Here is a 22,686-nt window from a genome sequence, read left to right on the forward strand (position 1 = left end):
TACGGGTATTAAATTCTACTCTTATTTAAATTTCTCGATACTATAAATTATAAGTTATTTCATAACAGATACCAAATTAAATAGGAATCAAAATAGAGTTTGGAGTAAAATCTTCTCCAATGTCATTATATTTTTTACTCCAAAATGGAGATTTTGAAAGAAAAAAAATAGTGTAATATTACTGTTTCCATACTTGTGCTTTTGGACACAGGATTTTGTATGCTCACACACACACACACATATATATATATATGCCATGTTTAACTACCACAATTTTGTCATTTTCCTTGTGGAATACGATGACAAACTACATATATCTGGGATTCACGTTCGCAGATCTCTCAAGCGATTTTACTCTCAGATATCAGTTTTTGGAGGCAAAGATGTAATTACGTCGCATACTCATTAAAGAATAAGCTGACCTCTTGATACTGTCTCTCTTTATTTGTTGTGGAACGTTTCTGTCAGTTTCTTGATAAATCAAACATAGAAAATTGAGAAGTTAGATGGATTCTTGCTGCAACACATTGGACCAAAAGCTGTCTCAGTTGGTGAAGATTTCATTGTAAAGCAACTGGCTTCTGGAAATATTACAATGCAACCTGTGGCGATTGATGGACTGATCATCCTATGCATTGAAGGTAAAAAGAACTAGATCCATGTATAATGATCCTTTTCTTAACTTGTGGACCACTCTGCATTCAGTGAGTAGATAATGCTGATAAAATCAAGGGAGTTTGAAAGTCAACAAAGGTGTGCTTAATAATGCAAAAGAACCTTCGTGGAAAGATTCGTTGTTCAACGCCTCAAAGTCGTCTCTTCCATTTCACTTCCAAAAGATTTTTATACACTATTAGCAGCATCATCGTTGCCATTCTTTAATGGCTCATCCATCTTCTTCCTCGTCTTTGGGTCCAACTAAGCGCCAGTTTGACGTGTTTGTGAGTTTCAGAGGCAAGGATACTCGTAATACCTTCACCTCTTACCTTCTTCAGTCCCTGCACCGGAAAGGCATCGATGCTTTCTTTGATGGGAAACTCCGGCGAGGCAAGGACATATCAGTTCTCTTTGACAGGATTGAGCAATCAAAGATGTCCATCATTGTCTTCTCAGAGAACTATGCTAACTCCACCTGGTGCTTGGAGGAACTCTGGAAGATAATGCAATGCAGAGAAAGGTCCGGTCATGTGGTTTTACCAGTCTTCTACAAGGTCAGGAAATCTGATGTGGAGAATCAGACAGGGAGTTTTCGAACTCCCTTCCAGAACCCAAAAGCCAGTTTCAAGGGACGTGAGCACAAAGTTGCGGCATGGAAGGAAGCTCTAAAGACTGCTTCCAATATCCTGGGCCATGTACTTCCTGAGGAACGGTACTATAGCAAATCTTGCCTTTACTGCTCTGCTTTGTTTTCAGCTACCTCTTATTCAGTTTTTATTAACATCTAACTGTTAACTTGTACTTTTTGGCAGACCAGAGTGTGAATTTGTTGAAAAAATAGCCACGGAAACTTTCAAGATGCTGAATGATTTGTCTCCATGTGAAATCAGTGGCTTCCCAGGGATTGAATCTCGTTCAAAAGAACTGGAGGAGTTATTGATGTTCGATAATGCAAACTGTACCTGTACCATTGGGGTCCTTGGCATGACTGGAATCGGCAAGACAACTGTTGCTGCTAGCGTTTACAAACGAAACTACCGTCGGTTTGATGGCTACTGTTTCGTTGAAGACATTGAGAATGAGTCGATAAGGCGTGGATTGCCTCATTTGCGTCAGAAGCTCCTAAGTAAATTATTGGACGAAGAAAATGTGGACGTCAGAGCGCATGGGAGATTGAAAGAGTTCCTCAGGAACAAGAAGGTGTTTATTGTGCTGGATAATGTGACCGAAGAGAATCAAATCGAAGTTCTCATCGGACAGCGGGAACTGTACCGGAAAGGAAGCAGGATTGTTATAACAACCAGAGACAAGAAACTGCTTGAGAACAATGCTGATGCAACGTACGTAGTTCCCAGATTAAATGACAGGGAAGCTATGGAGCTTTTCTGCCTTGAGGCATTTTCTGAAAACCTCCACTCCACGGAAGAGTTTATGGATCTAGCAGAGAACTTTGTGTATTACGCTAAAGGACATCCGTTAGCTTTGAAGTTGTTAGGTTCAGGTCTACGCCACAAGGAAAAAACATACTGGATGCAGAAATGGGAGAGGTTAAGGGTAGTGCCAGACAAGGAGATTCAGAAAGTGCTAAAAGTGAGTTATGACACATTAGATGATGAACAGAAGAGCATGTTTCTGGACATAGCATGCTTTTTCAGGTCGGAGAAAGCAGATTTCATTTCGAGCATCCTGAAGTCAGATCGTGTCGATGCTGCAGCTGTGATGAGGGATCTTGAAGACAAGTGTTTCTTAACTGTTTCTTATAATCGGCTTGAGATGCATGATCTACTGCATACAATGGGGAAGGAAATTGGATATGAATCATCTGTCAAAAGGGAAGGAAAACGTACTAGGTTGTGGAACCCCAAAGATATTCGCCATGTGCTGGAGCAGAGCACGGTGAGTTACTTTCTCCTTTAATTGGTTTTTTCTCCAGTACATCATATCTACAATATTCTGTTTTCTTAACTGTTCCTCCATCCTTTGATCCCTTCTAGGGAACTGGTTGTGTTAGAGGCATTTTCTTGAACATGTCTAATGTCGAAAGGATCAAGCTAAGTCCTGATGTTTTCATGAAGATGTCGAATCTCAAATTCCTGAAATTCCACTATTCTCATTGTTCCCAGTGGTGTGATAACAAGCATAAAATTCAGTTCTCTGAAGACCTTGATCATTTTCCGGACGAGCTTGTGTATCTTCACTGGCAGGGGTACCCTTACGAGTACCTGCCATCAGAATTTAATCCAGAGGAACTCGTTGATCTCAGTCTGCGTCATAGCTACATCAAACAACTGTGGGAAGATGAGAAGGTACATTCTCCTCAGCTATATATAATTTTATTTATCTTAAAAAGATTATTCTTTTGTTTTTCTCCTTACTAATTATTATAACCATCATCTAGGTGCCACAGAATACAGAAAAATTAAGATGGGTTGACCTCAGTCAGTCACAAGGCTTGCTGAATCTATCAGGTTTGTCCAGGGCCAAAAATCTTGAAAGATTGGATCTCGAAGGCTGTAAGAGTTTGGTTATGTTGGGCTCATCAATCGAACAGATGAACAAACTAATTTACCTGAACCTCAGAGAGTGCACTAGCCTTGAGAGTCTTCCGGAGGGAATCAATTTGAAGTCTCTAAAGACTCTGATCCTCAGTGGCTGCTCAAACCTTCAGGAGTTTCAAATCATATCAGAAAATATTGAGTCCCTTTACTTAGACGGCTCAACCATACAACGAGTTGCTGAACGCATTGAGAGTCTTCGCAACCTTATTTTGCTGAATCTCAAGAATTGTTGCAGGTTGAAGTGTCTTCCCAACGATCTTTACAAGCTGAAATCTCTTCAGGAACTGATTCTCTCTGGCTGCTCAGCTCTGGAGAGTCTTCCACCCATCAAAGAGGAGATGGGATGCTTAGAGATTTTGCTTATGGATGGAACTTCCATCAAACAGACACCTGAAACGATTTTTTTGAGTAACCTGAAGGTGTTTTCGTTCTGTGGATCTAGCATCGAAGATTCCACAGAGTTGGCGTTGTTGCCTTTCTCAGGCAACTCTTGTCTTTCAGACCTCTATCTGACGAATTGCAATATCTACAAATTGCCGGACAACTTTAGTTCCTTACACTCGTTGAGGTCTCTATGCTTAAGCAGAAACAACATTGAGACTCTACCTGAGAGCATCGAGAAACTTCATTGTCTGTTGTTTCTTGACTTAAAACATTGCCGCAGGCTCAATTCTCTCCCGGTGCTTCCACCTAATATACAGTATGTAGATGCTCATGGGTGTGTTTCTCTGGAAAAAGTTGCAAAACCAGTGACAGTTCCCCTAGTAACTGAGAGGATGCATACTACTTTCATTTTTACGGATTGCTTCAAACTGAACAGAGCTGAACAAGAAGCTATTGTAGCTCAGGCCCAACTCAAGAGTCAGCTACTGGCAAGGACATCTCTTCAACATAATCATAAGGTCTGTCTTCATTTTATTCTCTTGTTCCGGTGATATCCTTATCATACGCTCATGCTTAAATGGTTTTCTTCGTAACCCTCCACTTCAGGGACTAGTTCTGGATCCTCTGGTTGCCGTTTGCTTCCCAGGAAGTGACATACCCTCATGGTTCTGCCATCAGAGTACGGGGTCTTCGATTGAAACCGACCTCCTTCCTCACTGGTGCAACAATAAATTTATTGGAGCTTCCCTAGGTGTTGTTGTCACCTTCAAGGATCACGAAGGTCGTCATGCAAACCGTTTATCTGTAAGGTGCAAGTGCAGATTTAAAAATCGAAACGGTCAGTCAATCAGCTTTAGTTTCTGTCTTGGGGGATGGAACGAGTCATGTGGATCATCTTGCCATGAACCACGGAAACTTGGATCTGAACATGTGTTTATTAGCTATAACAACTGTAATGTGCCAGTCTTCCAATGGAATGAAGAGAGTAATGACGGTAATAGATGTCGTCCCACTAGTCACATCCAGTTTTTTGTCAAATGATTTTCATTATTATTGAGTACAATTATATTCCAGTCCACTTGAATCATCCGTCCTCTAAAACTCCAAAACGCAGCAACAAGGCCTTTTCCCAATGTACACCATTAATACAGTCACTGAAAAGCCTATATAATGTAACGTATTATATGCTGGCTTAATCAAAATTTATTTTAATGAAATCACGAGAGTGAACACGCGGAAACATACAAAATGAACTATTCAACTACTATTTTTCCAAAATCAACTCATATTTTCTGGGAGTTGAACGTTTGTTATATATGTGACATGTTAAAGCTCCAGTTTTATATTACAAGTTTTCATCAACGTATGATCAGATATCAAGAATTGAGTATATAGGTACTGTATTGAACCGGAAAATACATCTGACATTTAGTTAACCGTGAGGTAAGTTTAAGCATTGAATAGCTAATAAATAGCTGATGTATTGATTCAGGAATGATTTATATATCGGCATACCAATAAAACAATATATTCGTTGGATTGAAAAATGAGTCTAGCAGTCATAAATTACTACATAATTAATATACAAATTCTAAAACATATAATAGTTTCGATTTTGTTTCGGCTATGTTTTCTTTCTAAAGTTGTGACTGGTTGGTTATAGAGTAAAAAATTATTATAAACTTTAATTTACTCAATATTTCACTGAAATTTTACCAATCAAATAAATACTAATTTTGAAAGTTTACACTAGATACTACTCCTATTGAATAAGAGAGAAATGCACACTCATTTTTACTCTAGATTTTATTAGAGTAATTTCATTTACTCCACATTCTTTTTCATTTTTCACCATTTATTTTTTTTCCTTTTCACCATTTTTTACTTCATTTTACTTTTAAGTTACCAATCACAATTTTGTTTTTACTTTATTTTTTATTAGTGTTTGATTTGCTCTTGTTCACGACACAATAATCCCATTTATAATTCAAGAAAAAAAATCCCATAATGCATAGTTTACTCATTTTTGTTTCTTTGTTTTGCTTTGGATGATAAATACTTTTTTTAAAGAAAAAATGAGAGTAGTGAATAGTTTGAGTCGGTCACTCACGGTGCATGGTCACTCTCTCTGCACGTTCTCTTGCCCTCTTCTCCTCTCTTCTCTCTCTCTCGTTATATCCTCCTATTAAAGACTCTAACCAGTCCTGTACAAAGAGTGAGAAAGAGACAGAGTCAGAGTTTGTAAGAGAGCCTTCCATCAACCATCCTAACTAAACAATGGACCTCTATGGCTTATCATCACCAGACTTACTTCGAGTCGATGACCTTCTTGATTTCTCCAATGAAGACATCTTCTCCGCCTCTTCCTCCACTTCCACCGCCGCTACTTCCTCCTCCTCCTTCCCTCCTCCTCAGAACCCTAACTTCCACCACCACCACCCTTCCTCCGCCGATCATTCCTTCCTCCACGACATATGCGTTCCCGTATGTTCTCTCCTCTTCATTTAGACTTTCTTGATTTTCTTTTATTTTAACTTTTTTTGGTTTTCTTGTTTTTTTGTAGAGTGACGATGCTGCTCACCTTGAGTGGCTCTCGCAGTTCGTCGACGACTCCTTTGCTGATTTTCCGGCGAACCCATTGGGAGGAACCATGACTACCGTCAAAACTGAGACCTCGTTTCCCGGCAAACCAAGAAGCAAACGATCGAGAGTTCCAGCTGCTTACGCTGGAACATGGGCACCTATGTCCGAATCCGACCAGCAGGTTCATGTCGCCGGGAAACTCAAGCCTAAAAAAGAACACTCCGGCGGAGGAGGAAGAAACTATCAGTCCACAACGGAGACGGCGGAAGGGGGGATGAGGAGATGCACTCACTGTGCATCGGATAAGACGCCACAGTGGAGGACCGGTCCACTCGGGCCTAAGACGCTGTGTAACGCATGTGGAGTCCGGTTTAAATCCGGTAGGCTTGTACCGGAATATAGACCGGCTTCGAGTCCTACTTTCGTTTTGACTCAGCATTCCAACTCTCACCGGAAGGTGATGGAGCTTAGACGGCAGAAGGAGGTTATGAGACAGCCACAGCATGTCCAACTTCACCACCACCACCACCACATTCCTCCGTTTTAGTCAGACGTCACTTCTTTTTTTTTTTGTTCTTCTTGGGGGTTGGGTTTGGGGGGAGTCACGTGATGATGACGTTTTGCGATCATAGCGGCGTTTATCACGTGACGGACGAGCAACGGGAGCGTAAAACTAGTTAAAAATCAAACTCTGCTAAACTCAACCCCATTAAATTGTTAATTATTACCAATTTTAAACTTTATTTTTAGCTTTTCTTCTACGTTATTTATTTAAGCCTTGTTTTTCTTGAGAAAACAAATAACAAATCGTTAACAAGTAAAAAGCAATTACAAATGAGTAAATCATTTATGAATTAGGAAAGGCTACATTAATTCTTGCTTATACTAAACGACGTCAGCTGTCAGAGTTTAAATATATTATCCACTTGCACCCTTTTTGCGACTTTACGTTTCGACCAGACTTGTTTAGATACAAACCAGAAGAAAAACCATGGAGGCTTGGTCCCCGTTTAGTGAATCTACTAGACACATGTTCTGTTTTCTTTAACTAAGCTGGTTGTCTCAGATTTTTCTTTAGTTTGACGACTCTTTCATAAGAAACAAAAAATGAACCTATTGAAGATCAATAAAAAAAAATGCAGCTCAAGACCGGTTATATCCGGTTATATGAAGATTAAATTAAGATTCAAAAATTGAAGATCAAGATCGGTTATAAGAAGATTAATGGACATTCGACTTTGATGATAGCACTGATACCATATTACGAAAAACAGATTAAGCTTGAGAGTTGAAGATGAAGTTTGTTACATTAGACCAAACTAAACCCCAATAGATAACCAAAATTAGCTAAAGGAAACTGACTAAGTACATAACCAAGAATCTAATGTTCATATAAGTATAACCGGTCTTAATCTTCAATAGAACCGAAACTTGGGTTATAGACACCCTCATGGTGGTATGATATCATAATTATCTTGTATTGCTACTAAAGAACCAAAACCCTTGAAACAAACAAAAAAAACAAGATATTACATCTTTTGCCTTTAACACTAAACAAAACAATTATAGTCTTAAATCAAATTCGTAACTAGAAAATGGGGTTTGATTTTCCTCATAGGGAGATACAATAGTTGCTAATCTTGTTCACTTCCTTTGTCAAAAGGGTTTCTCTCTTGCTTTATTGCCGAAGCACGGTTCGATATTTGAGGTTGAACAAGGCAGATAATTCAATTACACAATACTATAACAATACTGTTGGTTACTTCTTATTCTAAACTAGTTCAGCTCCAACATTCTAACATAGAAGAGCAAAGAGACGAGTATATACTTACTTGAGAACTAAATCGAGAAGCTTCTCTTGTGGGAAATTCTTTAAGTACATCTTTCAAACCTGTATATACAAATCAACGGTGGTATAATTAGATAACGTTCTGTTTATCTATGCATATATCTTTTTAACCAACTATCTACCGAAGTGTAAGACAGAATAACAAAACATACCTGCGGCTTGATTTTCAATCTTATAGGCCGAGCCGACTACTGAATCAAACTCTTATCTCAAACTCAAACTCTTATTAATGATCTCACACAATGCTTTAGAAAATATCTCAAAACTAAAGCTTCTCACACACTCTTAGGTCATGCTACACATTAGTACCCTTTATATATAACTCTCAATATCCTAAACTCATTAGGAAACACATTCTAATAGATAACTCTCAAATATAACTAACTTCCTTTTCCATAACTCATTAGGAAGTTATTGCTTGTCTTTCAAGCTACTTCAAGTTTGAATCAACATTCTCCCCCTCAAACTTGTAATCTCCTCTAGACACATCTTGAATCCCGATCAAGTCTCTCATCTCCTTAAACCTAATTCTTCCAAGTACTTTAGTGAGTATATCCGCCTTTTGTTTCACCCCGGCAACATGCTCCACGCTTACCAAACCCTTTTCGACGCATTCTCTTATAAAATGGAACCTTGTGTGAATGTGCTTACTACGCCGATGGAATACTGGATTCTTGGACAAAGCTATTGCAGATTTGTTATCGATTCGCATCACTACTTTATCACTTACACGCCCGAACACCTCGCCAAGAAGATCCTTCAACCATATTTCTTGCTTGGACGCTTCTGTTGCAGCCATAAACTTGGCTTCACATGAGGATAAGGCAACTATTTCCCTTTTTTGAGAACACCAGGTGATGGGATTCCCACCGAGATAAAAGATATGACATGTGGTACTCTTCCCATCATCAGGATCAACGTTATAGCTGCTATCACTGTACCCGATCAGACCTTCTTGCGAGCCGACATCAAACTTGAGTCCGTATGATAGGGTGCCTTTTAGGTAACGTAACACTTGCTTCAACGCAGCTTTATGATACTCCTTCGGGTTATGCATATACCTGCTTAGAACGCCAACGCTGCACGCAAGATCAAGTCTCGTGTGTATTAAGTAACGCAAGCATCCAATGTTCCTCCGGTAATCCATCTCATCAACGCTTACTTCTTCTTCTGCCTTGCATAGCTTCAGACTAGCATCCATAGGTATGTGTACTGCGTTGCATTCTTTCAAACCAGCTTCTTCAATGATCTTTTCTGCGTACTTCTCTTGACTTAACACAATACTCCCTTCTCTCTGCGTAACTTCTATCCCAAGGTAATAGCTCAATTTGCCAAGATTAGACATATCAAACTTTGCTGCCATATCTTTCTTATAACCGACTATCATTTCTATGTTTGAACCTGTCACGAGCAGGTCATCCACGTATACCGCTACGATCAGGAGATGACCTTGTTCTTCCTTTCGATACAAAGATGGTTTGTTAAGACAACGCTTGAAGTATAACTCGTGCAATATTGCAAGCTTCTCACCATGCCCTCGGGGCTTGTCGCAGACCATATAGTGCCTTCTTTAACTTGTAAACCTTAGTCTCTTTTCCAAACTAAGTCCCACATTGGAGAATTAGACAAGAAGTGTCTAATATATAAAGAGATGTCCAACTCTAATAGTACGAGACCTTTTGGGAAGTAAACCAAAAGTAAAACCATGCTGGCCAGCCAATTAGGCCCAAAGTGGACAATATCGTACTAATCAAACAATATAGAGTTGTACATGGATTTAATAAATCCCAACACCGACCACACTGCGTATATGTTTGCCTGCTTGTCTGAGGATAGAGATAATTAACATTTATATTCGTGTTGGTACATATCCAATATCCTGATAATTTATGGATGATATAAACCTGAGCTAAAGTAAAGTGGTCGTTACTAGAGGATGAGATGCAGCAACGTTTACACTCTCTGCATACCAAAACCGAAACATATATGATCCGAAAGAAAAACAAGGGCATCCCAACCATAGTTAACACCGACTGATTTTCTATAGGATACTCCCTCCGTTCTTAAAACATTCATGTTTTAGAATTTTTACACTTTTTAATAAAACATATTAAAATTTAGCTGTAAATGCATAATTTTTTGTAATTTTATATTTCCTATATTTTTAAATCAATAAGATTTTAACAAATGCAATTAATGTTCTTGCACTTCACAATTTCTTATTATTAGTTGACAAAAATTGCATTAGAAATATAAAATATGCATCTTTTTGAAACAAAAGTTTTCTCTGGAATATGGATCTTTTAGGAACGGAGAGCTAAAACACTCGATTTCTTGAGAGGATGATCAAACTCACTCAAATGGCATAGAGAATAGATAGTGTGGATTTGATTACGATTGTTTGGCTTTGCATGGCAATTTTTAAATTTAGTTCATGTGAACATGAATACTTGCATAATTATATCTTAAATACTATGCAGAAAATCAAAACTGAAATTTTTATAAAGATAGTCACAAAAATAAACAGACGAGTTGGAACCACTGTCTAATACTGATCACTAGCAGCAACTTTTCTTGTCTTGCACCTATTATGTGAAGTTTCAAGCTCTCTATCAGCTCTCTCTAGTCTCATCACTTGACAAAGTAGAGCTTGCCCATGACATGAAGGACAGCGACAAAAGCAATGAAACCAATGCTCATAACAAGGACAACATTGGGGGAGATCTTGAGACCCGGTGCGTCATCCGTGTAGAACTGAAGCATGGATCCTGCCGCACCACCACCACCAGAGGCTCCTCCTCCACTTCCACTTCCGCTAGGCTTCCTCCTACGCATGCTAGCAGCTGCAGCTGCACTTCCTCTCTGCGGAGCTCCACTTCCCACCATCCTTCTCTTCTTTAACTAACTGAAACATGTGCGTTAAAACTTTAATATAATCATCAAATTAATTAGCTAATAAGATGAGTTCAAACACAGCGAATCAATGAAACTAGTAAAAGACTCGAGGCGAAATTAAGATGATCACTGCAAAATTCTCAACACGTGGCGTTCGGATTCAACATTTGTAACCAACATAGCGAGATTCTACACTACATTTCTCAGATACGTCAAGGCAACATGAAACCGTATCAGATCGTAAATCGATGATCAAACGCGATTCTGGTTTTCAACATCGAGAGATCACATAATCAGATCTACACTCTCATCTAGCTCAACAACAGATCTACGGATTCCTCAACAACGATACCATTGAATCACACAATCGCAGCATCTAATTCAAATAAAAAAAACTAACCTGATTCGCCTTAACGATAACGATAACGAGACGACGCAGAGATGTTCGGATCTTTTATGAGTTTGACCCGACTCTTCCCGTTTTTATAAGAACGCGTTACTCTCGCCACGCACATCATAAGGTATTAGCCAATTAAATATCGCCACCTCAGCGTAAGTGCTCCCGTGGTGGAGTTTGGATATAACCAGCGTAAGCCCAAACTGTAGGCCCATAAAAGCCCAAACGAAAGCCTATCAGCGCACTCGGACATGTATATTTCTTCCCACAATCCTTCCTGCGTACAGATAATAAATATACACAACTATTGTGTAATCATTTACTTCTATTGGTAGGTCATATGATAAGATACCTGAAACGAAATGTCTGATTTTCACAGGCGAATTTGATGTTCATGACTTTTCGATTCCATAAATCATGGGATACGATCAGATCCATATAACATAAAATAAAAATAAATTAATATATGCAGCAATACTGAATTAGGGCCAGTACGACCTCCATTATCGGCTCAATATGTTTTAATTTGTTGATTATAATTCCAAATGTCTTTTCGTTTTGTCTATGCAGTACGTAAAAAATAATCACAAGTTGAGTGCTACAATATTTGATTTACGTTAGTAACTACGGGAGCGGAGAACACCGAGTAAAGAATATGAATGATGAAAGAAGTTTCGTACGTACGTACGTAGACATTAAAAGCAAATTCATCTTATAGATCTCGAACACGAATCTCGAGATGGAGACAGATATGTTAATCAGAGAGTGTCATGATACATATCTATCGGGCATAAGTTATGGAGCCTGACAATTTGTGTACGGCCAGCGTCGACAAATACTGTAGTACTTTCTTTAACCTTCGTACATATCGATCGACTCCAAAATCTAAATTTCATAAATGTGTTTCCAGTCAATCAGTGCCATATATATTCATAAAATCTAAATTTTATAAATAAGATCCAGTCAATCAGTGATTCAGTGTATGTACATCATAAAGCAATGGCGCTTGTTTTATTTTATAGTAAAGAATCATGATCGAATAGTGAATGCTTAATGAAAACCAGAACCACAACTGGTTAAATTTAAAACAAAGTAAGTATGGAAAATAATATATACATTTAGGCTACTATTTTTCAAAACATAGTTTACCATAGCATTTAAGTATTTTGCATTGTATAGTCGTTACACGTTGTGCTACTATATAGATTCAGTTTTGGTGTGTATAATTGTATTGCTGACAACAACAAAATGGACCTTAGTTCTAAAAAAAGATGGACCATAATATTTTATCAACCAAATAATTCCACTCGATCTTCATGTGAAAAACACATGCTCCTTCCGTTTTTTTTTAAAAATGTATATTTTAGAGAAAAAAAAAATTGTTACAAAAAATATATTTTTTATATTTTCATTACATTTTTATCGACTAATAATAAAAAATTATGAAATTTAAAAGTATTAATTGCATTTTGTAATATCTTATTGGTTTAAAAATATACGAAATACAAAATTACATAAAACTATGAATTTATAACTACATTTTAATATGTTTTATTAAAAAGTACGGAAATTCTAAAATATATATTATTTTGGAACGGAAAGGGTATTAAAATACTAGTTTCGTTGATTACTGAGTGGAGCGTATAACATATTCATTTCTTAGATCGATAATGACTACACTGTATAGTGTATATCTTCCTTTTAAAATGACAATGATATATCATTGATGTGAATATAAATCAAGAAAAATATATGATGTTAAATCTAATAAATAAAGGTGGGGAAGACATAACTAAATAAGAAAAATAATTGAAAAAGACAATGATGACTAGGCATGAGACAGATTGGGTATCCAGACAATTTTAAGATATCCGAATCCTTATCCGACGGATCCATAATTTTACTATCCTTATCCGGATCCAGATTTCGGATATCCTTCTAAAAATTGTAATATCCGGCGGATATCCGAATCCGGATTTGGATCTTTAAAATAAAATAATATTAATATATATAAAATATTAACAATAATTTAAAAATAAAAAAATATATAATGTTTTTAATTATTTCTATGTATAATATTACAAAATTTACATGAAATTTATATATACTATTATAGAAATGAAAAATATATTAAATAAAATTAATTTATATATATATATATATTACTATTTTGGAAATAGTTATTAATAAAACTTACGGATCCAGATATCCGGATATCCGGACTAAAAAAATTAAGATATCCGGATCCGGATTTGACGGATCCAACATTTTACTATCCGGATCCGGATTCGGTCCCTCCGGATATCCGAATGTTCGGATCGGATCTGGATCGAATCTCGGATCGAATCCCTAATGATGACATGGTAAATAGTTTTGACGAGATGATATTTTGGTGTAAGGAAAATCAAATCGGGTCCCCTTCATTTTGCATTTATTATAAAACGTATTCGTGCGGTGGCGGTAGCTTCGTTTCGGGTATCTCAATTTATTACTTGTACTTTATTTTGGTTGTCCCTCCACTTTCATCTATTTTAGTATATAGTTTATTATTTACCACATGGAAATAAACAGATCATCGGTCAGGTATAATTTCTACTATGCTGGCATGTACCCTGGATCAAGAACTCGTACTTTCTTTTAATTCGAGTTGCAGTTGTCGATCAGATATTTGAGAAGGATGAAAGATTTGAATGGTTTCATATTTATTGCGTTTGGTATAGCAAGAAGATATATAGCGACAACACACTTGTATTATTAACATTCGTATTCATGATCATGACGCCTTGTAAGAAAATAAACTAGTAAATAGATAAGAGATTATTATTTTTATTCAAAGTTTAAAAATACATTTTAATATAGCAAATTATTTCTAAAAATATTACCAAACGGGTTACATTAAAAGTTGGATTTACCTCGAAATGTGTTTTGGTGTGCTAAATTAAAGAAAAGAACCATATACTACGTAAGATTTAGAAACTCATAGATATTTTTAGGTTAATTTATAATATATGTTTTGACAATTTAAAAATCATGTGATTTATGTATAAGAATTCTTTAAAATTTAGAGATTTAAAGTTGGATTTACCTCGAAATGTGTTTTGGTGTGCTAAATTAAAGAAAAGAACCATATACTACGTAAGATTTAGAAACTCATAGATATTTTTAGGTTAATTATAATATATGTTTTGACAATTTAAAATCATGTGATTTATGTATAAGAATTCTTTAAAATTTAGAGATTAGCACGAATGTTTCATCTTAGATATATCAAGATTCAAGAACCAGTTTTACGACATATTCTAGTTGCATCACACGAAGTATATATCATTGAAAAATACAGAAATGTTGCGTGATTCCACCAGAAAAAATGGTTATGCGTTGTCTTTGAGTTAACGTCCATACGTGTGAGTCGTCTTGTGGTCTTTGGAAGCTCGCGACGTCGACGTTGATGAAAGTCACACGTGTTTCCAAACAGTACACGCGTTAGAACCACTTGTTAAAAACACTAACATGAGTAGGCAGGCCCCTACTCAAAAACTTCCGGCTCCACCAGAGAGTCTCACCAATGTTGAGTTGACGTCTCTCTCCACCGTCTTCTACAGACTGTCGGCGGAGTACTCTCTCCCCCCCCCCCTGTTTAATTATAGTTATAGATTCCTCTAAGTTCTATTTTAATCTTTGTATAATATTTGCTTAAAGTACTTTGAAGCTGGTTCATTAATAGCAGTTGATTTAATAATATTATGTTAATAAAATATGGATAAAAAAACAAAAGCCTAGCTGTTGCACTTACACATTTGTTTTTTGCAGCTTGTAAAATAAATAATTACTTGTTTTAGTAACTTCTCTCCAGCTTCCATATGACTCCAAAAACCCATGTCGATTCTCTTTTCGATAAAATTCCATATTGTAAAAATCATGTAGATTTAGTGTACCTTCTCACTCACTATCTCAATAGATTGAACAATTACTTATATAAAGAAATCACGAAGAAAATTCTACAGGAATTTATATAAAATCATGTAGGTTTTTATATAAACGCTCACTACAGTAGGTTTAGCGAAAAATATATAGTATTAGAAACAACAACAAATACATTTTTCTATTAGCTATATTCTTATATTTAAAAAGATAAACCGTTATTTTGTTATAGTGGATGGGAATTAAATTGCGTTATCTGGACGAAAGTGATTCAAATCTGGTAGATAGTTACGATTCAGAAAATAAAACCTGAACTTTCGTAGTCGCACGAGCTACGTTTTAATACTATTAAATATTCAGTACACACTAGTAATTACAAATTCTTATTTTCAAAAATATTTATTTATTTTTTATAAAAAGAAGAGGAGAGGAAGTTGCCCTACTACATGAAAGCTACTCTCTTCCATCTTCTCGAGCTAACTGTATATAAAGAGCCACTCAAAACCCTTTCCCTTTATTCATTTTCTTCACCAAAGAAAAAAAATATAAACTTAACTAGACGACAAGAAATACAATACATTTCTTGATTTCTTGATTAATGGCGTCTTCGAATACTCTGGCGATATCTCCAAGGAAGCTCCGGTCAGACCTTTATTCATACTCTTACCAAGACGGTTCGAGCACACCACTCGTGATCTCTGTTCTCTCGTCTCTCATTGAACGAACGTTAGCTCGGAACGAGAGGATCAGCCGGAGCTACGGTGGCTTTGGTAAGACACGTGTCTTCGATTGCCTAGAGATTCCTGACATGACGATCCAATCCTATTTAGAGAGGATTTTCCGGTATACTAAAGCCGGTCCATCGGTTTACGTCGTGGCTTATGTCTACATTGACCGGTTCTGTCAGAGTAATCAAGGTTTTAGAATCAGTCTCACTAATGTACATCGTCTCCTCATCACAACCATCATGGTCGCTTCCAAATACGTTGAAGACATGTAAGTTAATTAAAGAATGTTGAAGTTATATTCCTCTGCTTTCTTGGAAAATAAATTCAAGTTAATTGACTCATTTTTCTTTGCCTTTGTTTCTTACAGGAACTACAAAAACTCATACTTTGCGAAAGTAGGAGGATTAGAGACAGAAGACTTGAACAACTTGGAACTGGAGTTCTTGTTCTTGATGGGGTTTAAGTTGCATGTGAATGTGAGCGTGTTCGAGAGTTACTGCTGTCATCTTGAGAGAGAAGTAAGTACTGGAGGAGGCTATCAGATCGAGAAGGCATTACGTTGCGCTGAGGAAATCAAATCTAGACAAATTGTTCAAGATCCTAAACACCATAATCAATTTTCAAGAATCTTCTTGTAGTCAAGAACTCTGTTTTGTTTTGTTTGTTTTGTCGGTTTGCATTCGAGGGTCTTTGACTTTCTAATTACCTTGTCGGTTTGGGCTTTTTTGAAATGTAAATGTAAATAGAGAAAATATAGATAATGATGTTGTATGTATCTATGTATCAGCACATGTAGATTCTTCTACGTACAATTGAGGTTAATGAAATGTTTTCTCATATGCAAAAGATCTTTGTTAATCTATTATGTGTAAAAAAAAAAGAGAAAAGAATGATGTTGTATGTAACCTATGTATTAGCAAATGTAGATTCTTCTATGTGCATGTTAAGGTTTAAGGAAATGGTATTTTCGTATGCACAATCTTTGTTAATCTGTTGTTTTGTCATTTAGTAGTTTCTTAGACATGTGAACTTTTAGCAAATGGTTTAGACACTAAAATCCATTGATTAAGAAATGGGTTGTCAATAAAATTATGTCTGTGATGGTGAAATCTCAGATATTATATGCCATGCATTATATTTGTTAAGATTGTTGGCAATCTTAAGGTCATGTTCAAACAAAACCAAACAAAAAAAAAAGAAAAAAAACAAACAAAAATGTTGTATTTTCTTTTTGTTATAACCTGACGAACTTAACATCTTAACTAGCAAACGCATACGTATTTACACTTTCTACATTGTAAAATACGATAACAGGATGCCCTTTAACAAAAAAAAAAACGATAACAGGAGAAAAAACAGTTCATGTTTTGTCTATATTTAGGAAAATAATAGTTCACAAGATATTTTTTCACAATAGGAACAGTTTAAAGGATTGCAAAGCTTTTATACATGAAAACGGTACAAAAATACACTAGATCTACATAAAAACTTTCTTTTGGGATAAAATGCAAACTATATTTCCAAATCAAAGTCGGTTACATTAGCTTTGAACTCATATCTTTTACTGCATAAACTCGTTGAAATTTTACAAGCGACATGAATCTGTGGCATGCACATTAACTAGGGGAAAACGCAAACAAGTTCCATAAAAATAGAAAATAAAATAAAAATAGAACACCCATCCATGGATGTTGTTTCTTTTGTCGTACATGAGTTGCAGACCATGCCTACTTACAAATATTCAAATCTGCCAAAAACTAAATAGCAGTTTTTGGATTTTTCGGATCATTCACTTTGCACAAACTTCAAGTCTTCATCTACTATTATGATCATTGATTTCATTGAGTTTGAGGGAATCCGTTATCTTAAGATTGCAAGTTGATGGCAACTTTCTATTTCTAAACTACCTTAATTTAGCATTGGAAAAAGAAATAATTTGCTTACAAAATTATGAAGGACCATAGTTTAAAACCGCTATTATACAAACCAAAAAGTATAGTTCAATTATTTTACCTTTTGAAGTTTATTATTCTGCTGGATCATTTAGTGCTTTATAAACTGAACACTGTTAGTTAGAAAAGATTATTTTCAGTGGATATGATTATTGTCTACCTAAAACTGGTCGTTAGTTCGAAATTCCAATTATGATCACAGCCAGGAAATGGACATTAGGAAGAAATCCCAAGTTCCATCATATACTTTCTACAAACAATAAATCAATAAATGAATTTTGTATTTTAGTAGTAATATGAAATTCTTGATAATCTATTATTGTTCGTAGACAAATCATGCGGATACTAAACATGAATTGTACATCCACATTAATCATTTTGGATACATGGTGATACGAAAAATATAAGTTAGGATTCGGGTGCTGATTTGGTGTCCAATAATTGATTAATCGGTGGCACACTGGCACATAAACATTCATTACAAACGATTTATCATCCTTTTATTTTAATGATGTGCATCAACCACTTTAAATAAAATAAAATGAATTAGTTCATTTGTTGATTCATTGAATCCTTCCCCTGTTTTGCATGAGCAAAATGGTAAAACGGAGCTCAATATTTCAGTCGAACAAAAATACTTGTCCGAATGTTGCATACTTAAGTTTGAGAAAACATTATAGAAAGAATCGTGTAGTTTGGTTCACGAGCATTTACCAACTAAATGCATCAATCATTTGATCTAATCCTTTGAACTAGATTTTACTAAAAATAAGATTATGAATGATCTCTACTGTTGTCTAACAAGAGATATACAAATTTATATGATTAATGCTTTGTAAAGTCACATGTTTGCACAAAAAAAATGCTTTGTAAAGTCTAAAGATTAATATTTAGATAAACTAATAATTAAGGTAAATTAATATGGTAAGTCATAATTTTAAATTATCTAAAATAAGAAAATTATATAAAATAGATGCACATATATAATTTAATTAATATTATCAACTATTAATTTATATCCATAATACATTAAAACAACAGTAATTAAAGTTCATATTAATAAAAATAAAAGAGAGCATAAATAAATTCAAACAGTTTAGTGATACCAAATTTAAAACTAATTAATATATAAGATCATAAGATTAACATCCCCTATATATTATTTGAGAAGTATTGTAATTTTTGTTTGTAGCCACATGTCAACACTATAATGATTCTTAAAATCCTTAGAGAAATATGTTGGTCCATCTAAATATATAATAAGCTTTTTATTAAACCACAATAAATACATTATTAAATGTGCTTCATTATTTCTTTAAATAAGATTACAGAATTGCCTAATGTGGCTAAAGTATATATGACAATTAATGATTTTGAATAATAAAGATTTGATAAAAAATAAGTGTGTATTATAATTATATTTGTTTAATTTTAAGCTATTAAAATAAATTAAACAATCATAGTAACTATATAATAAAAATTTAAAAAATTATTTATATATTATATTTTGAATTTTTTAAAACGAGTATAAATTACTAAAACTGTTAAAAGTTTCACATTCAAATTTTGTGATCTATGATTTAAAAAATTTGTTATGACATGATACAAATAATTAAAAAATAATATAAGTTGAAAGTCTCATTTAATAAGTATCAAAAATAAATGATATATAAATATATGTATCATTTTAAATTAAACTATATGCCATATAAAAACATATAAATATCTTGAAATTTACTTTGAACATTTTTTTGATAAAAATTTGAAAAAATATTGACAACTTAATTTTTTAAAATATTATAAATTACTTAAACCACTAATCCCACAGTGAAAATTTTGTTATCACTAATTTAGACTTTTTACTATAACAGATACAAGTGATTAAAAAATATGAGTAAAAATCATCATCTAATAAATATTAATATTAAAATATAACATATATATGTTACTATCATTTAAATTTAATTATATATCATATCAAATAAAAAAATATTTTTCGATTTATAAAATTTATTTATATGTTTGCACCAATTTAATTATATAAGTAGTAGATAATGACTTTTTAATTATTCAGTATATATTTATTATTTCATAATATGTTATAAACATATAATATATAAAATAATTTATATATATAATGTTTATTCCGCGCAAGCTTAACCTAGTTATTTAGGTATTTGATTGTCCAAAGAAGTGCATGGGCTTAATAGGCCTGCTAATTTATACAGGCCAATCTAATGATTTTTTTTTCGTGTGCGTGTACGATGAAGTCAGCCGGATGAAGTCATCAAAATCTAGTAAGAAAAAATTATTTCAGAAATTCATTTTTTACTATGATAAATACATAAAGTAAACAATGGATCGGTTTCAGTAAGTCGTCATAACGAAATTCACGCCAAGTTTTACGTTCAACAATCTATGATTATTTTCAAACTCCTCGCCTGACATTTTTATATAAATTCACACACTATATCGTTTTCAACCGTGGGATTGAGATTTCAATGGTGTAGATCAGTGAATGGATATCCAACGGCCAAGCAAACCACCATTAACGGCTACATTAACGTACAAGTTTCGCCATCGATACGATAAAACGAAGATCCAATATAATTCCAGTTCACCTTGATTTAGGGGTAAAGAAGAATTAATTACATATTACGACAACGAAAATTTCGACCACATGAAACTGTGGGCCTAACCGTTAACCGTCACGTAGGACCCAGTTCGAAGTAAGACAAAAGACAAAAGACTTCACGTGTCCGATACTAGACATTACTATGACTTATTCTTGGGTTCACCCCCTAGGGTAAACCTCTAGATTCACCGACCAATAGGATTGTGTTATTTCATATTCGATATCTTTTAAAAAGGGAAACAAAATATTGTCAAATTAATATTATCTTTTTAAAATTAAAAGGTAAGAAGAAATAAAAAAAACTAGTACTAGTTACAAAAAAAAAATTAACGTAGTCAACAAAACATTAAACCCTAAATCCTAATCCCTAAACCTTAAACTCTTGGGTCAACCCTAAACTCTAGGATAAATCTTAAACTCTAAATCAAAATCACTAAACACTAAAACACTCAAGAGTTTAGGGTTTATGATTTAGGGTTTAGAGTTTTAGGGTTTAGTGTTTTTATTTAGAGTTTTGGATTTATCCAAGGGTTTAGGGTTTACCCAAGGGTTTAGAGTTTACCCAAGGGCTTAGGGTTTACCCAAGGGTTTAGGGTTTAGGATTTAGGGTTTAGGGATTAGGATTTAGGGTTTAGTGTTTTGCTGACGACGTTAAAATTTTTTTTTTAATTCTTTTTTCTGTAACTACTATTTTTTTTTACTTTTTTATTTTAAAAACATAATATAACTTGCCAATATTTTGTTTCCTTTTTTAAAAGATATCGAATTTGAAATAATGAAATTCTATTGGTTGGTGAACTTAGAGGTTCACCCTAGGGGGTGAACCCAAGAATAACTCCATTACTATATGACACGTGGCTTAAAACAGTTGGGTAGTAGAGTCCTTCACGGGTTTCGATCGATGAACGATAAATCTATAAAGTAACACCAAGTTATGACTAACTAGTTACTTATTATTACAATGGCAATTCTTCTCTTAGAGCGATGTCACATTATCATGAACTTATTCTTTGGTCTAACTTTTATTCTATTAAACTCTGCTCATTGCTTTTACCCAAAAAGACTCAATATTTCTGCTGCAACGGGCGATTCAGATTGGTCTTTAGCTGGAGCTACGTGGTATGGCAGCCCCACCGGCTATGGAAGCGACGGTATACTAAGCAACATGCACTTACATCTCCATATAAATTATTTAGCTTTATATATAAAACTAACTAGACTACAAAATAATGAAGGTGGAGCGTGTGGTTATAAAAATGCTGTCGCACAAGCTCCGTTTTCGTCCATGGTATCAGCCGGAGGTCCGTCGTTGTATAAGTCGGGGAAAGGTTGTGGCGCATGTTATCAGGTTCTACATGATAAACTTATTACAATAAAGAAAGCGTTTAATAAATCAAAGTCCTTACGTTGGTTGATATAATGTACAGATAAAATGCACTTCGAAACCAGCGTGTTCAACGAACCCGGTTACGGTAGTGATTACAGATGAATGTAAAGGATGCGTCACAGAATCGGTTCATTTCGATTTGAGCGGTACAGCGTTTGGTGCACTGGCGAGTTCTGGTCAAGATAGCACTACAAGAAAACTGCTTGATACCGATGGACAAATCCGTCATAATCTCGTCGGGAAAGTAGCATACCGATGGAATACCGACGAAATATGTCCGTCGGTATCATCTCGTCGGTATACTGATATTCGTCGGCAATTCGTCGGCAAAATACCGACGAACACATATCGTCGGTAAATACCGACGAACATATTCCGTCGGTTTTTTTCTAAAATTTCCGACGAAATGCATCCGTCGGTATTTATAGAGAATACCGACGAAGAGAATTCGTCGGAATTTTCTGAAAAAACCGACGGATATGTGTCGTCGGAATTTTTAGAAAAAAACCGACGAAACATATCCGTCGGTTTTTTCAGAAAATTCCGACGAATTCTCTTCGTCGGTATTCTCTATAAATACCGACGATATGTGTTCGTCGGTATTTTGCCGACGAATTGCCGACGAATATCAGTATACCGACGAGATGATACCGACGGACATATTTCGTCGGTATTCCATCGGTATGCTACTTTCCCGACGAGATTATGACGGATTTGTCCATCGGTATCAAGCAGTTTTC

The 22,686-nt window shown here is 35.0% G+C and overlaps 5 protein-coding genes across 5 annotated transcripts in view; 4 read left to right on the plus strand and 1 right to left on the minus strand.

The window, feature by feature from the left end:
- On the plus strand, positions 1 to 4,640 carry LOC106337870 (disease resistance protein LAZ5-like). The gene is made up of 6 exons (XM_013776975.1): positions 1 to 641; positions 706 to 1,369; positions 1,470 to 2,553; positions 2,652 to 2,963; positions 3,056 to 4,117; positions 4,206 to 4,640. The coding sequence occupies exons 2-6, from the start codon at positions 882 to 884 to the stop codon at positions 4,638 to 4,640; spliced, it is 3,381 nt and encodes a 1,126-aa protein (XP_013632429.1). The 5' UTR covers positions 1 to 641; positions 706 to 881.
- Positions 4,641 to 5,680: 1,040 nt separating this feature from the next.
- On the plus strand, positions 5,681 to 6,937 carry LOC106339900 (GATA transcription factor 2-like). Its single transcript, XM_013778767.1, has 2 exons — positions 5,681 to 6,083; positions 6,163 to 6,937. Exons 1-2 carry the CDS (start codon positions 5,877 to 5,879, stop codon positions 6,727 to 6,729), a joined length of 774 nt encoding a protein of 257 aa, XP_013634221.1. The 5' UTR covers positions 5,681 to 5,876; the 3' UTR covers positions 6,730 to 6,937.
- A 3,572-nt stretch (positions 6,938 to 10,509) lies between these two features.
- On the minus strand, positions 10,510 to 11,416 carry LOC106339764 (protein transport protein Sec61 subunit beta-like). The gene is made up of 2 exons (XM_013778634.1): positions 11,327 to 11,416; positions 10,510 to 10,936 (listed from the first exon to the last, which is right to left on the minus strand). The coding sequence occupies exon 2, from the start codon at positions 10,915 to 10,917 to the stop codon at positions 10,663 to 10,665; it is 255 nt and encodes an 84-aa protein (XP_013634088.1). The 5' UTR covers positions 10,918 to 10,936; positions 11,327 to 11,416; the 3' UTR covers positions 10,510 to 10,662.
- Positions 11,417 to 15,760: 4,344 nt separating this feature from the next.
- Positions 15,761 to 16,811, plus strand: LOC106340049 (cyclin-U2-1). The gene is made up of 2 exons (XM_013778919.1): positions 15,761 to 16,240; positions 16,340 to 16,811. Exons 1-2 carry the CDS (start codon positions 15,843 to 15,845, stop codon positions 16,608 to 16,610), a joined length of 669 nt encoding a protein of 222 aa, XP_013634373.1. The 5' UTR covers positions 15,761 to 15,842; the 3' UTR covers positions 16,611 to 16,811.
- Positions 16,812 to 21,523: 4,712 nt separating this feature from the next.
- Positions 21,524 to 22,686, plus strand: part of LOC106340501 (putative expansin-B2) — a gene marked incomplete in the record, with an annotated part of 4,908 nt that continues 3,745 nt past the window's right edge. Inside the window, 3 exon segments of the mRNA XM_013779373.1 lie at positions 21,524 to 21,710; positions 21,795 to 21,907; positions 21,987 to 22,132. Of these exon segments, the coding sequence (XP_013634827.1) occupies positions 21,557 to 21,710; positions 21,795 to 21,907; positions 21,987 to 22,132 (413 nt within the window).

Source organism: Brassica oleracea, chromosome C4 (genome assembly GCF_000695525.1).
Source record: "Brassica oleracea var. oleracea cultivar TO1000 chromosome C4, BOL, whole genome shotgun sequence".
NCBI classification, from domain to species: Eukaryota; Viridiplantae; Streptophyta; class Magnoliopsida; order Brassicales; family Brassicaceae; genus Brassica; species Brassica oleracea.